The 14840-nt window shown below is 49.7% G+C and overlaps 4 protein-coding genes across 4 annotated transcripts; 2 read left to right on the plus strand and 2 right to left on the minus strand.

The window, feature by feature from the left end:
* Window positions 1-431: 431 nt before the first annotated feature.
* LTR84_009653 (uncharacterized protein) lies at window positions 432-4222 on the plus strand (the record flags this gene model as incomplete). The annotated part of the gene is made up of 5 exons (XM_064853192.1): window positions 432-512; window positions 575-792; window positions 848-1209; window positions 1258-1525; window positions 1582-4222. 5 exons carry the CDS (start codon window positions 432-434, stop codon window positions 4220-4222), a joined length of 3570 nt encoding a protein of 1189 aa, XP_064709591.1.
* A 1207-nt stretch (window positions 4223-5429) lies between these two features.
* LTR84_009654 (uncharacterized protein) lies at window positions 5430-7601 on the minus strand (the record flags this gene model as incomplete). The annotated part of the gene is made up of 3 exons (XM_064853193.1): window positions 5430-5613; window positions 5762-5789; window positions 5840-7601. The coding sequence occupies 3 exons, from the start codon at window positions 7599-7601 to the stop codon at window positions 5430-5432; spliced, it is 1974 nt and encodes a 657-aa protein (XP_064709592.1).
* A 1215-nt stretch (window positions 7602-8816) lies between these two features.
* On the minus strand, window positions 8817-10826 carry LTR84_009655 (uncharacterized protein; the record flags this gene model as incomplete). Its single annotated transcript, XM_064853194.1, has 1 exon — window positions 8817-10826. One exon carries the CDS (start codon window positions 10824-10826, stop codon window positions 8817-8819), a length of 2010 nt encoding a protein of 669 aa, XP_064709593.1.
* A 344-nt stretch (window positions 10827-11170) lies between these two features.
* Window positions 11171-14197, plus strand: LTR84_009656 (uncharacterized protein; the record flags this gene model as incomplete). The annotated part of the gene is made up of 1 exon (XM_064853195.1): window positions 11171-14197. The coding sequence occupies one exon, from the start codon at window positions 11171-11173 to the stop codon at window positions 14195-14197; it is 3027 nt and encodes a 1008-aa protein (XP_064709594.1).
* Window positions 14198-14840: the final 643 nt, after the last annotated feature.

Genomic DNA, 14840 nt, shown 5'->3' on the forward strand with positions numbered 1-14840 from the left:
CGTGGGACGAGGCTGTGTCATCCGAAGTTTTCCCGAGAAACACCATGGGACTCGGATGCATGAAGCAATGCTCTAGATCCTCTCCAAATGATGGTGATGTACCCTGTGCCAACTCAAGAACTCTATGAAACACGTCAGTGTTCTAACGTCCGCTGTAGAAGCTTGAGAAACGCATTTTATATCCTAGGCATGTATTTCATGACTAACCTCAACGACGGGCACGTGAAATTAAAGTGACTTTTTTTTCAGTCTTTGTCGCCAAGCCTTTTGCATCGGAAATGCATCATAGGCCCGAACACCTTGGAACTCTCTCTCCCCATTCTGACTCATTCACCACTTTTGTTTAGATGAATACCATGGATCAAAGCTGCCTCAGGCATATCGTCTATTCTTGAAGGTACCCTTTATAGAACCACAAAAAGCGCGCAAACATGACATCGCCGGTCAATGCTCCAGCCATGGAGCCTGATGATGAGATCGCTATGGAGAGAAATGCTGGCCTCATTATGGGTGTATGTGATTCTTGAGCCACAAACCGCCAGTGTTCGTCTTGCATACCTAACCCCCATCACAGACCAATAATAGCAGCATCGTCTCCAAGCGGAGTGTGGAGAAGTTATATCTTCCTCAGCCTCATTTCTATCGATACTTCGTGAAGAAGCCTCAACGAAGGTCGCCTACTATCAATCGTGGCTACTGGCTCCGGATGAGAGCGATCGACTGGGTCGTCAGACAATTCCTGGAGAGACCTTCATCACAGAGAAAAGTCATCCTAAACTTAGGATGTGGTTAGTGAGTAAGGAGGGGAATCAATAGGCGAAGTTGTCCACAGTACTCACCGTCACAGTGACCCTATTCCATTTCAATGGCTCGCACAATATCGCGAAATATGCGATAACACGAAGTTCATCGACATTGATTTTAAAGAACTCATGCTCAGTAAACGAGAAATCATCCTCAACACCCCGAAGATGAAGGACTTACTCTCGAATCCAACGGCATCCACTGGCAATGATGTTTTGATAGACAGCGAAGAATATGCCGCTATTGGGTGTGATCTGCGGAACCCGAGGAGATTAGAGCGGCTCCTCAAAACTGTTGCTGATATTGATCAATGCCTGGTCCTATGTGTAGCCGAAGTCAGCATCACATATATGTCTGTGGAAGACTCAGATGCCCTCATTGCGTGGACGACGACTCTATCTCCTGGTATGCTTTAGCACTCATCATAAATGATATCTTTAACATATTTTGCAGACGTCACATTCTGCCTTTTGGAACAACAATCCCCGGATAGGGCCGACAACCCTTTTACGGCGACGATGCTCAAACACTTTGCGAAGCTCAACACACCTCTTCGCTCCGTCTTAACTTATCCTGGGTGCCATACACAGATCTTGCGTTTCCAAACAGCAGGTTATCTTCAGACTGAAGTGCAAAACTTGTGGGAGTTATGGGCAGATCCCAGGTTCTTATCACCGACGCAAAGAATGTCACTAGATGAAGTTGAACCATTTGATGAATGGTACGGAAGTCTTACTCAGACATGGTGGTGCCCCAAGAACTGACTGTCCTATACAGGGAAGAATTCGCCTTGTTTGCATCGCATTACTGTTTGATAGTTGCACAAACTGGCCCTGAGCCACTGATACCAGAACAACCAAAGTCAAGAAGAGCATCAATTGACAGTTTTGCATCAGATATGAGTACTCGCACCGTCTCACCGTATGGGCGTCAAAGTCAATGGTTCGCCTACACGTATTCGCAAAACCCCGAGAAAGAAGGAAGAACTCATCATGCTTCAGCATTTTTCATTCCAAACGAAGACGCGGTTGGAATCTTTGGTGGTATTGGTCAACAGAACAGACTCTCGACGACTTCAGTTTACACCTCTGCTGATAACAAGGACATGGTCTTTCCTGTATTACCTCCCGAGGATATTGGTGCAAGATCCTGCCACACCATCACTACATTGGGCAACGACCAAAACATCCTCGTAGGTGGTCGCGCATCGCCGTCAGCGCCCATGAGAGACTGTTGGTTGCAGACTGGTCCTAAGTGGCAACGTATACAGGATCTTCCAGAACCTCGGTTTCGACATAGAGCTTGTGCCGTTGTCCTTCCGCACAATCAATACGGTGTTGTTATTTACGGGGGAAGGACTTCTCCGACCAAAGTCGCGATTGACGTTCTCTTATGGGATCATCAAAATGGTTGGCAGAAGCTGAAATCTCTACGCGGCGACCCGATGCCACGATTCGGTGCCAGCTTTGTTCGATTGGGCTACAATCATGGTCTACTATTTGGTGGCATGAGACAAGATGGGGTCATATGTCAAGGCCTGTGGCGGTGGAGGTTGACCATCAGAGACAACGTTGTTGCTGGAATCAGCTTCAAGACCTCTTCAGCTCTGGACACTTCTGCTGGCGTCTTTCCCTGGCTCGCACGACTAGGAGCGTCGTATAGTGTGATCAGGAATGAGCTTCTCCTTATAGGCGGCGTTGCAAAACAGGGCTGTATTCCGAAGGATTACGAAATTTTATCCATTCTCGGCAGTTTCTCTGCCTTCGGTGAATATGAGAAAGAGATGGACTTACGAGTCGCATGTGTGATCCCAAAGAAGGACCCAGATGTTCCTCGTCCATTTCTGATCGGACATAGCACACACCGCACTACGAAAGAAACCACCATCATCATAGGCGGAGGTGCAGTCTGCTTCAGTTTTGGTGCATACTTCAATCCAGGCTGCTGGCTCTTATATGATCGCGAAGCTGGAGTGAGCTCCAATTGGGCACTTCTCAAGCCCAATTCATCCAAGGCTACCAAAAAGCCGGCCCGGAAAGAGGGCGTAATCCATGCGCCCACCTTGGTCGACAGCGTGTCTCCATTAGAGAGCAACTTCCTCACCATCCTAAGAGAGGGAAAACCGCGACTATTGACTGGGCTAGATCTAGGACCTTGTATAAATCTATGGACACCATCTTACCTTCTCTCCAAGATATCGTCATCTCAAAACATCGTTGTCCACTCCGCCAAAAGCAGGTCGATGAATTTCCAGAGGAAAGATTTTTCCTACACAACACTTACATTCCACAACTTCATAAAAATCCTCGAAAGCAATCCAGATGCACACCTCTACCTACGCTCATTATCCGGCACGAATCCAACCCAGTCGCCCGCCAATTTCGCCGACGATTGGCCCTCCATCGCCGACGACGTCCACCTCGACCCGTGTCTAGACTTCATCCGCAGGAACAAACACAGCAGTCCTCTCCGCATCAGCGCAAATGTGAACATGTGGCTCCACTACGACGTGATGGCCAACGTGCTGTTCCAAATCCGCGGCACGCGAAAACTCATCCTCTTCCCACCAGAAGATATCAAACACCTTGCATTCCCTGCCGGGTCTACGACCTCAACTCTCGACATCCTCGAGCCGTCTCAACACCCAGGGAGAGGAGAAGACCAACTAAAACCGATACCGGACACTCACCCACACATCGCAATCTTACGACCAGGAGATGCGCTATTCATCCCGCCACTCTGGTCTCACACCGGAACCCCTTTGCCTGTGGTACCCAACACGCCGGCGACTCCAGCCTCACCACCACCACCTCCACAGCTAACCCCGGATCCAACTCCAACCACAAGTTCAACAGCAGCCAACGACCCAGCAAACTCACACATCAACATCTCGCTGAACGTCTTCTTCCGCAGCCTGTCATCGAGCAAATACCCCGCCGGCCGCGACGTCTACGGTAACCGCGATCTAGCCGCATACGAGGACGGCCGACGTGATCTGGAGAGGATCGTTCGGCGCTTCATCTCCCACGCCGCCAATGCCAACAACAACACCACAAACAGCAAAGCGATACCACATCACCCAGCGACAAAACCCGAAGCAAAAATCTCCACGGCGAACAACCCACGACAGGAAAACGGGACCGCCGCCCCTGCACCTGGCCCTACCCCTACCACCCCCGCCATACACATCCAAACACCATCGTCAGGAGCAGATGTCAAAGACCAAGACCAGACCGGAGACTCTACCATACAAGCCAACTCGAGCGCCAGCACCAGCGCCAGCGCCAGCGCCGCCGTCAACGACAACGACAACAACGAGGACGAATCGCTCTTCGGCGAAGGCATTCCGAAAGCGCTGACGAAAGCGTATCTGGAGCGACTGGCCGACGAGTTGCGGGAGCGCGCCGAACGACTATGAATGACCATGCTTGCATGCAGATTGGGGATTAGGGATGAAATGTGATGTGATGTGATGTGATGGTGTACGATCAAGTAGCTCGTTGACGTTCACAGCTAATGAGGAAAACGTTAAGCGAGGAGAGGGCACTTGCCGGTCTTGTTGGTTGCTCGTTAGGTTGGTAGGCGAACGTAAGGGAAGGGAAGGGAAGGCTGTGTTTGAAAGGGTTGAGAGTGCAGGTGTGGAGAACAGGTGTGTGTATCTTCGACGCCGTGGTTTCATGACTGATCCATTCACATTTTGGGTCGGTGCATGCACTTTTGGCATGGTAAGGAATCAGTCGACGGATCAACGGATGGATGGATGGGAAGGTGAATGCATCCGGTTTGAATGTTCATTGCTATCATCAGAAAAGGGAGAACGGGTACGGGTGGGGAGGGTATCGGCCAAAGAAGATGGAAGAATAGTGCCGGTCGCAAAGAAACCTCACTGACGAGCATGGAAGAATTTGGAAAACCGGCCTGTTATAGGGCACGGGTTCAGTACCGAGAATATCTTCCTCCGGAGTAACTCGCTAGATACCTATCAAATATAGTAGAGTTCCTATTTGGAGCCATCACTTGACCGAAAAGCCACATAACACATAGCCCATAGTCCATAAGCATAAATAAACATGCCCTCAATATCTGTGTTCCTTGAAAAGAATTCCCGTCCTTTCTTCACTATTCCTACCCTAAGAAGATCAGTCTGATCCCGCACGGCTCCACATTGACTCATGACAATGACAGGGAGCATTGAATCACATGGATGTCCGGAATGAGGTCGTCAGACCACACAGAACAGCTGAATGATGTGCTGTTGACCTCAGAATAACCTTCTTTCACACCAGCGACCAGCATGATATTCCCATAACCCCGTACATATATAACTCCACATTTACTCGGATATCCACTTCGTCGCTTCGTAAAAAATCATACAAGAGATAGAGATATCACCGATCTCTCATATCCCTCAATCCGAACCTGATATCGTTAATCTCATATCGTTTCGTCTACAGTTTTGCTGCCCTGCGGCTTGTTTCTCCTGACTGTGATATAAGGCGCGCCTGGTTGTATCCCTGACAAAGTTGGAAGACAGCGAGGTATTATAAACGAAGTGTCTTCTTCTCAACGCCTGGAAGGAATGCACCCGGTGACTGATGTCCCGCCCCAGTGATATAGCAGACTTGTTAAGTCCGAGCATATGGTCGATTCATAGCCGCAATCTCTCGTGACACAGTAGGCCACTCCAATTCTCGGTTGAGTGGCTCTTTTCTCTTGATCTGCTGACGCTCATCCCATTTCATCAACTCGTAGACAAATCTGAGATGAGGTTGGATTATAACGTTCAAACGACGAGCGCGAACGAAACAGCTTTGAGATTTGGTTAGTATTCACCGACAAGGATATGGAGAAGTGATCGACTTACTATGCACGAGGAAAGCTCAGGCCTAAACTAGCCATGACTTCTGCGATACAAATGGTGGCTGATCGACTGACGCCTACTCGACAATGAACTAACGTGGCTGTGCCATCTGACTTCCCCTTGCCTGGATTATGGTTAGCGTGCGTCCGATGGCAAGATTGCTGCAAGTCATACCGATAAATTCGAGACATCGTTCCATTTCAGTTGTCAACTCGTCAATTCCATTGTCCTGAACTCGGTCAATCATCAACAAGTTGTCTCGACCCCAGGATTTGACCTCAGCTTCGTTCCAAGACACCGGTTCACCCACACTAAGGATGCGCCGTATGCCGAGTAGTCGAAGCATCTCGGGATTATTAGCATGAGTCAGGTTACCGAGGTACATGTATGGTAGGATCCTGCTTGGAAGACTGCCATCCAATTTTGCCAACCAGGCTGGCGCTTCAGGTATTACTGCCGATCGTTCACAGGCCTTAGGACTCTCCTTTAAGATACGATCCTGAATGGCACTCAACAAAGCGACATCGGAAGGATAGGCGAAAAAGTTTCTCTTCTTCTCGCAATGCAATCGAATCCATGCTTCATGCAAGGGCACTCCTTCGGCATACATGAAATATGCGACGGCAAGCATGGATGTTTCGGTGTAACCGTCGGCACAGTGTAGTAGAATTTTCCTGGCCGGTGATGCCATTTCAGTCATTTGGATGTCACCATCTTGATCTCTTGTACCGCCGACTGGCTTCACATTATGGGTCAATTCATAAAGCCATTTGCACATGCGCAATATACCGTCAGCCTCGGCATGCGACCATGAAGGAGGAAGTATGCTTCCAGAACTGGGAAAAGACACATGTACTGGATCATCATCTTCTCGAGTTTCCAACAGTCTACGTTTGGCAGCCAATAGTCTGTCGTCCGGGAGCGTAGCATGATCACTGGCTTCGACGTACAGGTCAAAGGTGGGATCGTCAAGGGTGGATGGCGGTAAGGTATGTGGTCCTGGTGATGGGCCTTGAAACACACCTCGAGAAATCTCCGATGCTTTTGACATGGCACACATCTCTCTTCTTTCTTGTTGGAGGAAGTCCAGAGTATGGTCAGCATATCTTCCTTGCGAATCGATGGACACCAAGTCAGGATGTTTTTGTTCGAAGTCTTGGAAGTGCTCGGTGAGGACAAAAGTATGGAATGTCTCAGGACATTGACCACTGTTCTCCAATTCTTTTCGCCATCGCTTTTGAACGGCAGCTGTTCGTTCAGCCACAGACTTGAGAATACGATGATCGGTATCTTCATCACCATAGATGACTATATCCGAGACCAACGCCAACTTTGCAGCTTGGATATGGAAATTGCGAACGGAGAATCCTTCTCGGGGGTCACATTCGACAAAACCTCGACCATTACCTTCAGAAAGATTGAGAATCTCATCAGGAGCGATGGCACCGTTGATTTTGGAACGACTCAAATCCCCACCGGCTTTAATTATTGTAATACCTCTTAGGCACTTTGGAATTCTTCGCAACGACTTTTTCCTAGCGACGAAAAAAGCTAGTTGAATATGATTCTCGGGATGGAGGCCATGGAGCCAGGGGAACACCGAGGTTGGGCTGGGTAGTGGCTGTGAAGAATGGTGGTGAAGAGCTTCGGCCAATTCCTCACCATTCAAAGCATAGATGGGTGGAGAGTTGCATAATTTGTGGTATGCCGTTGGTGGATGGAGTAGTGATGTAGGTCTGGGGGCAACGGTTCGAAGAGGGGGCGAGTTTGGAGGAGTGATCTGGGATTGTGAAGGTACAGGACCAGGAGGGCAATATGGTAAGTGCTTGTTAGGTACAGGTGTTGAAGGTCTATTCAGAGTCAAGGTCGCTCCCAGGGGTGGCGGAGTGCTGGAGTGCCGAAGGAGGGGTGGTTGTTGGACAACGACGGTAGCCATGATAAGGTGTATTGTATTGTGGCCGAGGGCTAGAACAAGTCCCAGTCCACAAAATAGTCAGGGCTCGTCCTGCAACTACAGGAGTCCTCGCCGTTTCTTCTCGAGAATAGTGATGTTGTAGACGGGGGCAGAAACCGAAGGAAACCGGATGTGGGTTGAAAGTCTGAGAATAGATGATGAGGGATGGTGGTGGGGGTTCGGAGGGCGAGGCTGCAACTTGAAGAAGGGCAGTGACTGATCAGAAGCAAGTCGAGGGGCAAGAAGGATGCTTGTGAATGGAAGTTGAGACAGATGAGATGAGATGAACAGAATAAGTTTTGAAGTTGGGGCAGTGATAGTACGGACAAGAATCTGGGGAGCAAGCGCTACTGAGTATCCGTAGTGGTTCGCGACAATATTCACAACCAGATGGAATGGGCATGATGGAGTTTGGAAAGTCTGGGGGGAGAAACGAATGGGATGGTGGGGCACTGGGATATTGGGGCGAAGGGGAAGTAGGGACGATGGAATAGTGGTGCTGCTAAGTTAGTCGCGGAGGGGGGAAGTTCGAAGTTCGAAGGGGACAGGCATGGATGGCAGGGAGAGGCAAAGCTCCAAAGCCTGAGCCGATTAGAGGTCCAAGCAGGAGACAGTCATTGGATGCATGTCTTTGACGGGCCGGGGAGGAGTGCAAGGCGTGCATTAGTGAGGACCGATGGTTCAACGGCAAGAGTTGGAATAAACGTAGCGAGGAGGGGCACCCAAGGGCAAGATGATGAATGATGAACCGGCAATGCAGGGTGTCGAGTGGTGAGATGCATCACACTATCCACTGATTGGCAGCGCACCAGCATGAGGCGTTTCTTGGACACGGGAACTGGCTTGACATGAAGAAGTCAAAAAGAAAAGAGCTCATCAGTGAGGGGTTGATCATGGTTCAACTTGAATGACGCGACGCAGACATCTGGACGAGCTATGGATATCTGTTGACACACCTACCACCTACCACCTACCACGTTGTTACTCGTGTCGGCCGACCTACGGATGCCTCGGTAAGGGAAGATCCTATACTGATCTTCGATCTCTCAATATGATCGTCCATGTTTGGGCTAGAACTTGATAGCTCAGACCTGACTCCACGCGGTCCACCACGGCCAATGGGAGTACTGGTCCGTACCCTCAACATAACCAGACACACTCGTGGTTTCAACACCCTACCATCAACCATCTCATCACTCAACTGGCGGAGAGACAAAACAAAGACTCAATGCTGGGAGTCTGATCCTTTTCTTCCGCCAACTGACTCGAACAACCTGCAACATCACGAGCAAATTCGGCTGCAAATTTCCACGAATCTTTCACCGATTCGCTTGCCGCCATTTGTTCACCATAAAAGGATATCATAGGTATGTCGTTCGTCTGGCTCCCCTTTTCCTGCCCTTTGGATCGACTGGTATCGAGAAGTGACATCACCAGTGAATCAGCCGATAATCTGCGTTCCTGTTGCAATAATCGTTTCACCTCCTTATCAGCCGTGAGAATACCTTCAGAGAGCATACCCGAAGACTGCTCTCCGGCATTCCCCAAAGATTTCTTGTCAACCTCCCCATATTCCTCAGGCCGGTGAGCAAGTTCCTTGTGTAAGGTCGCCATCACCTCGTTTCCACTCTGTATAAACCGGGGATACAGCATGTAGTAGTTCCTCGCTTGCATCAGTTCGAGGGCGAAATGGAGCCAACCGGGATAATCATGTGAAAGGACTGGAGATGCACGACTCTTCTTGACCAGTTCTGGGTCCGCCAAAAGCCTTTGCGTGAGAAACCAGTGCATTTCCACCCATTTGTCTCCGAAATACAGTCCAGCGTTCGAACTTGGCGCCTGCCAGGACACCAATGCATCGGAAATCTTCAGCGCCACCCACGGCGATTTGGTCGTTGCATCAGGCGCAAACATAGGCAATTCGAGCGAAATCCCCATCAAGGACTCGCCTGCTTCTTGTGATGAATATCGGTGTTCGAGTATCGCATACATCAAGTATTGAAAGTAGCCTGCCGACAGCTCCATATCGGGAGAGAGTACCAATAGGTGAGCTTTCTCTGGAACAGCAGGAAAATACGACTCGAGGGTTCCAAGTGACGCTTGTACAGCAGAAATGGGCTTGGAGTCGATGCGGCGTCGTAGAACCAATTTACTTTCACTTGCGTAGTCGCCTGGGGGCCATTGAAAATTTGAAAGAAACTGTGTGAGAAAAGGATCGACGCGTGCGGGAAGTTCTATAGTCACCCGGGGAAGAGCCCAACCAGAATAATCTGCTTCTTTGACGGAACGCATCAGACGCACGAGATTTGCAGAGGCTTCGCTCTGAGCGTGGATGATGATCTCAACGCTCATGTCGCTCGAGTAACTCAATGACCGAGCGTTTAATGATGAAATCCACGACATACCTGCCAAACCACCAGTGGGGATGACGATTGTCGAAAGTCCTATAGAAGATGCCTTTTCTCTCAAGGCGTCTACCAGGAACTCTCCTTCAGAGTCTGAGTCTCCTACGAAGACCGTACTGAGCTGGAGAGCTGAATGCATATGACCCAGACTCGCCCGAGCACTGATGTCTAGTCTGTTAATCGAAGATTCAGCAGCATAATCTGGCCGCGCATCGTGAAGGTATAGGGCACAATCAGCCTCCTCAAGCCCGTTCAAGGCCAGAATTTCGTCCCATTTCCCCGACTGACGACCCATAAATGCGAAATGGACACGAGTACGGTTATTGCGGGCCATGGAGCAAGCAAGTGGAAGGACTCGAGGAACATTATCAAGCTTGGAGACCGCAAAGAGCACATTGCCCTGCAAGGATGGTTTGTGGAGCGCACGCCGTAAAGTGCTTCCCAATTCAAGAAATCTGATGGGACCTTCATAGCCTTGCTCATCATTCCAAAGCTTTGCAGACTGGCGATTATTTTTGAGCGGCACTTGATCAGGGCCAGCAGGACCAGGGGTCAGTCGGCCAAATCGAGGGTCGTAACGCTGGCCAACAGTTGGAACATCGGTCGGCATGTTCTTGAAGAACAAATAGAGGAGCCATAATGTCACTAGGGCAAGGACCACGCGTCTGCGGCGGAGCAATTTCAAGGGTCGGAAGAGGGAGATCGAACTCGAACTGGAAGTGGAGATGGAGGCTGCTGCATCAGAGTCGTGTTTCTTCCCATGAAGCCGGTGGTCAGGGGTTGTTCGGCTCCTGGCAGCCATTCCCACCTTGAATAACGGGTAGAGGTGTCACATCAAGCCGTCAAATCAGGAATACGGATCATTATAATGGCAGATTCTCGCCGTAGTTGAAGTTGTCCAAACTTGAACACCGAACGCGTCTAGTTCCCCTTGCCCAGATTTGGCTGCGGCATGCTTGAGCCTGTGCACGTGATCCTGACTCGAATGCTAGGTAATCATCACGTGAATTACAACCAGATATCGGACCACTTAGTTTTGGAACTTCGACATCTTCTCCATGACCAGAGCTCCATGTCGTTCGTTGCTTGACATTTTCACAAATTCCCTGAACACCGTCGACCCTGTGATGATCGGTGCCCAAGGAGATGCGAGCACTATGGTCCCAGATCCCCCGGCCTAGATTAGGAGCTTCCTCCCCTCTCTATGCCAACGACCAAGCGGTTGCAATTCTAGTTCGCAAGACTACCACTGCTCCTCTCAAGCGACGCCTGACCTTCAACGATGCTTTCACTCTCCTCCTCACTCCGGTTCTCGCGACCGCGTTCGTTGTCGACACCAGCTGGAAAGAAAAGCAACGCAGAGACTGGGATAAGAAGATTGCGGAAATACAAGATGAGATAGATCAGTTCAATGCCCGGGAAATACGAATTTTGAGCTCTCTGCGGGTGCAGTCCACCTCTAGGAGTCTTCTCCAGCAGCGTCGGCATTATTCGGTCCTTGCGGATCCACAACCATGGGAAGAGCAAGACGATGGTGTAGAAGATGAGGGCAACTTGGGAGCTCCACGATGGTCCGCCAACGATACATCTCACACAGTGAACGAACTGTCCGTCAACGAGATACTCTCTACGTATGACCAAGAAATTCGAGATTTCATTCCCGACTTCGAACCTGACGACTTCACCTCTTCCTCCGAGCCTGCCAAGTCATATTCAGATCAAGAAATGTCAGCAGGGCACCGGTATCAAAGGCTGATAGCGACAATGCTAGCCATTCGGCTGATCACCCACTTTCATATCTCTACAACTGCACGTCTGATCCCTGACGAGGAGGAATCGAATCTTCATCTTGGTACAAAACAAATCCCCGACATCGATGATATTCCTGCGCTTGTGGCAATGAACTACAAACTCAGACAAGAGCTGAAAGACCTGAGGCGCGCTTCACTTGATCTCCACGGATTGGGAGCCCAGATGCAGAGAATGTATCGTGGAAGTCTCTTGAATATGCAACTGGTAGCTCTAGTGCAGGATTTTAAAGACCAGAAGCTGGACCCTTTCGAATTTGTGAAGGGTTACAGTACCTTGGTATTGAACTCGGACCAAGTCCCATGTACTGAAACGTATGTCAAGATCTTGGGCGCTTTAGGAAGGGCTGGAAATCACAGCATGGCCTACTACGTCAACAGTGCATTGAAAAACAGCCTTTTGCCCTTGACCGATAGCGCGGTTGGGCATATGTTGTATCATTATGGCCAGAGCCGAGACACTCAGCAAGGCGAAATGTTTTTACGACGACTTATTCAATCTGGCTCTCCATATAATCTGGCGACCAAGTGGCAGTTGTATCAGACCAGGAATGGTACTATCCCCGTACCAGAAAACCTCAATCCGCAACTTCTACAACTTCTGGTATATATGGCTCTGAGAGGTAACCAGCCAGAACGAGCGGAGAGCTGGTATTCATTTCTGAAAGAGATCAACTACGGCGGCAGAGCCATGTCGCATCTCTTTTCATCCTTTTTATATCATTATGCTCTAGTGCAGCATTGGGAGAAAGGTCTCGTATGGCTTCAAAAGGGCATACTAGACGCCATACAGATCGCCTCAACATCTTTACCGGGATTGAGCAAGGTCATTTTCAGAATGCTTGATCTTTGTGTCGCTTGCCGGAAACACGCCGAATATGCCACTATTCTCGATGCCGCTGTCCGTGCAGGCATTCCCCCTCCACAACTCCATAAGTATCGGCGAAAGAGGTTTACGCCCAGAGCCCAGAGTATTCTCCTAGAATGGGAGTCTTTGGCAGCCGCTAAACAAGATCCTGAGGATATTTTGCCACGTGACAGAGCTATCATGTTCCAGGACATGTGCACACTTCATGACTCTAGTCTTTTGAAAACTATATCTGAGAATCACCAGCCATCAGGGGATGAGGATGAGCTTGCGACAACGCTTCCAACCGCTCCTACTCCAGATACTGTGGTACCGATCACCCGTAGTTTTTCGACAGATCTTGTTGAATCAGAGGAAGGATCGGATCTAAGTAACAGCCTACTAAAGGACGAGCCGGGACCAATTGCTGAGATGCAAAAACAACTTGACACTGCTCATTCAGAATTCCAGTTAACCAAGGCACGAGCTGCGTCACAAATGAGCGCCATAGATCTTCTCGAGCGGAAGCAGGACGATCTATTCGACCGCTTTCGTGAGTTTTCCCAAAAATTGTCGCCACTTGAGCCTTTACCAGCGGAAACTACTGCACTGAGGGTAGATATCACTGCGCTAAAAGCAAACTCCACTACACTGAAGACTGAGTTTTCTAAACTGAAGGCTAAGACCACTATACTAAAGGCAGATACTACTGCACTGAAGGCAGAGTCCGCGAAGCTAAAGGCTGAGACCACTTCGCTAAAGGCTGAGACCACTACGCTGAAGGCTGAGATCGCTACGCTGAAAGCAGCAATCGCTACGATGAAAGCAGAGATCCTTCGACCGAGAGACTCGCCTGTACTTGAACCCTTGACACTACCTACGTCGACACAGCCAACAGCAGGCAAACCCACTGAATCCGAAAAATCTCCCGAAAATAAGCCATTCTTATCACCTCGCATGATACTTCGAAAAATAGTCGCGTTAAGCGCAGAACTAGCGGTAGCAAAAAAGACACCCACGCCTGAATTATCTTTACCAAGAAAATTGGAGTTGGCACAGATGAGAGTAGAACGAAAACAGCTCCAAAAACTTCTCGAAACCCAAAGAGCCGGGAAGGCTGAGCGAAGAGCAAGGACACCTGGTCTCGGCTCCAGGACGATGGACATTGAGAAGGGCGTCGAAGCGCCCATTGACGAAGACACGCCGGAAACCCCTCTCCCAGCTACAGCGTCGCAGCCTCAACATGACTCCCACGAGGAGATGCCGAATCCTTCGTCGGGCGCGACAACGCCACCTACGCCGAGTGCCAGTGCGCGACCCGACCGTCAATCCAAGAAACGCAGGCCCGGGCCCGCCGAACAATACCGCCTCGATCTGTCCAACATCGGCCACGCGATCCCAGACATCAAGGACTCGACCCCGATCGGCACGGCCGGCGCAGCCGAAGACGATGCCGACCTCGACAACCACGCCGTCATCCGCCGGTATTACGACGTTGACTTGGAGGCCGACAAGTGAAAGAAAGGGTCATAGCCCAAATGTCCCCTAATCGACTGTATTGATTGGCTGATTGATTGAAAGATAGATGGAAGGATAGCATGATGTACATACATATCCAACGAAGACAGCTGGATACATACATGGAATAAGCCTTCCGCTGGCTGTGAACCTCTGTACCGAGCATTTCAGCTTGTAGCATGCGTGCATGAATCTATGCATATGCAGTGTATGATAAATTAAATTTTTAGCCCCTCCCTCTCTCTTCCCCCATGGGCGATTTACATCCTGCCTACCTACGCCACGGAATCTGAGAAGTAACGTTTATGTGTTCCAACCTTCGGACGATTCAAAAGACACGATAGATACAATGATAGGTGGTATAGTACTTGTATTCCATGTTCGGCTTCTCGCCTATACGTCCTGTCAGGTGCTAGTAATGGCCAACTAGGCAGGTAGCAGAACAGAACTCCACGCTAATTCGACGTTTGGAAAAATGCAGCGCTAAGGAAATGCAATGGTAAAACTTGCTATGTATGTACTGCAGGGGAGTATGTCCATGAGAATGCCGCTTCCATGCCATGCATACCGGAAAGCACAACCGAAAGAACTCCTCTCTGACGTGCCTCAATTCCACGAGGCTCTAGAACAATTTCGTCGCAAG

Source organism: Exophiala bonariae, assembly GCF_035927105.1.
Source record: "Exophiala bonariae strain CCFEE 5792 chromosome Unknown scaffold_4, whole genome shotgun sequence".
NCBI classification, from domain to species: domain Eukaryota; kingdom Fungi; phylum Ascomycota; class Eurotiomycetes; order Chaetothyriales; family Herpotrichiellaceae; genus Exophiala; species Exophiala bonariae.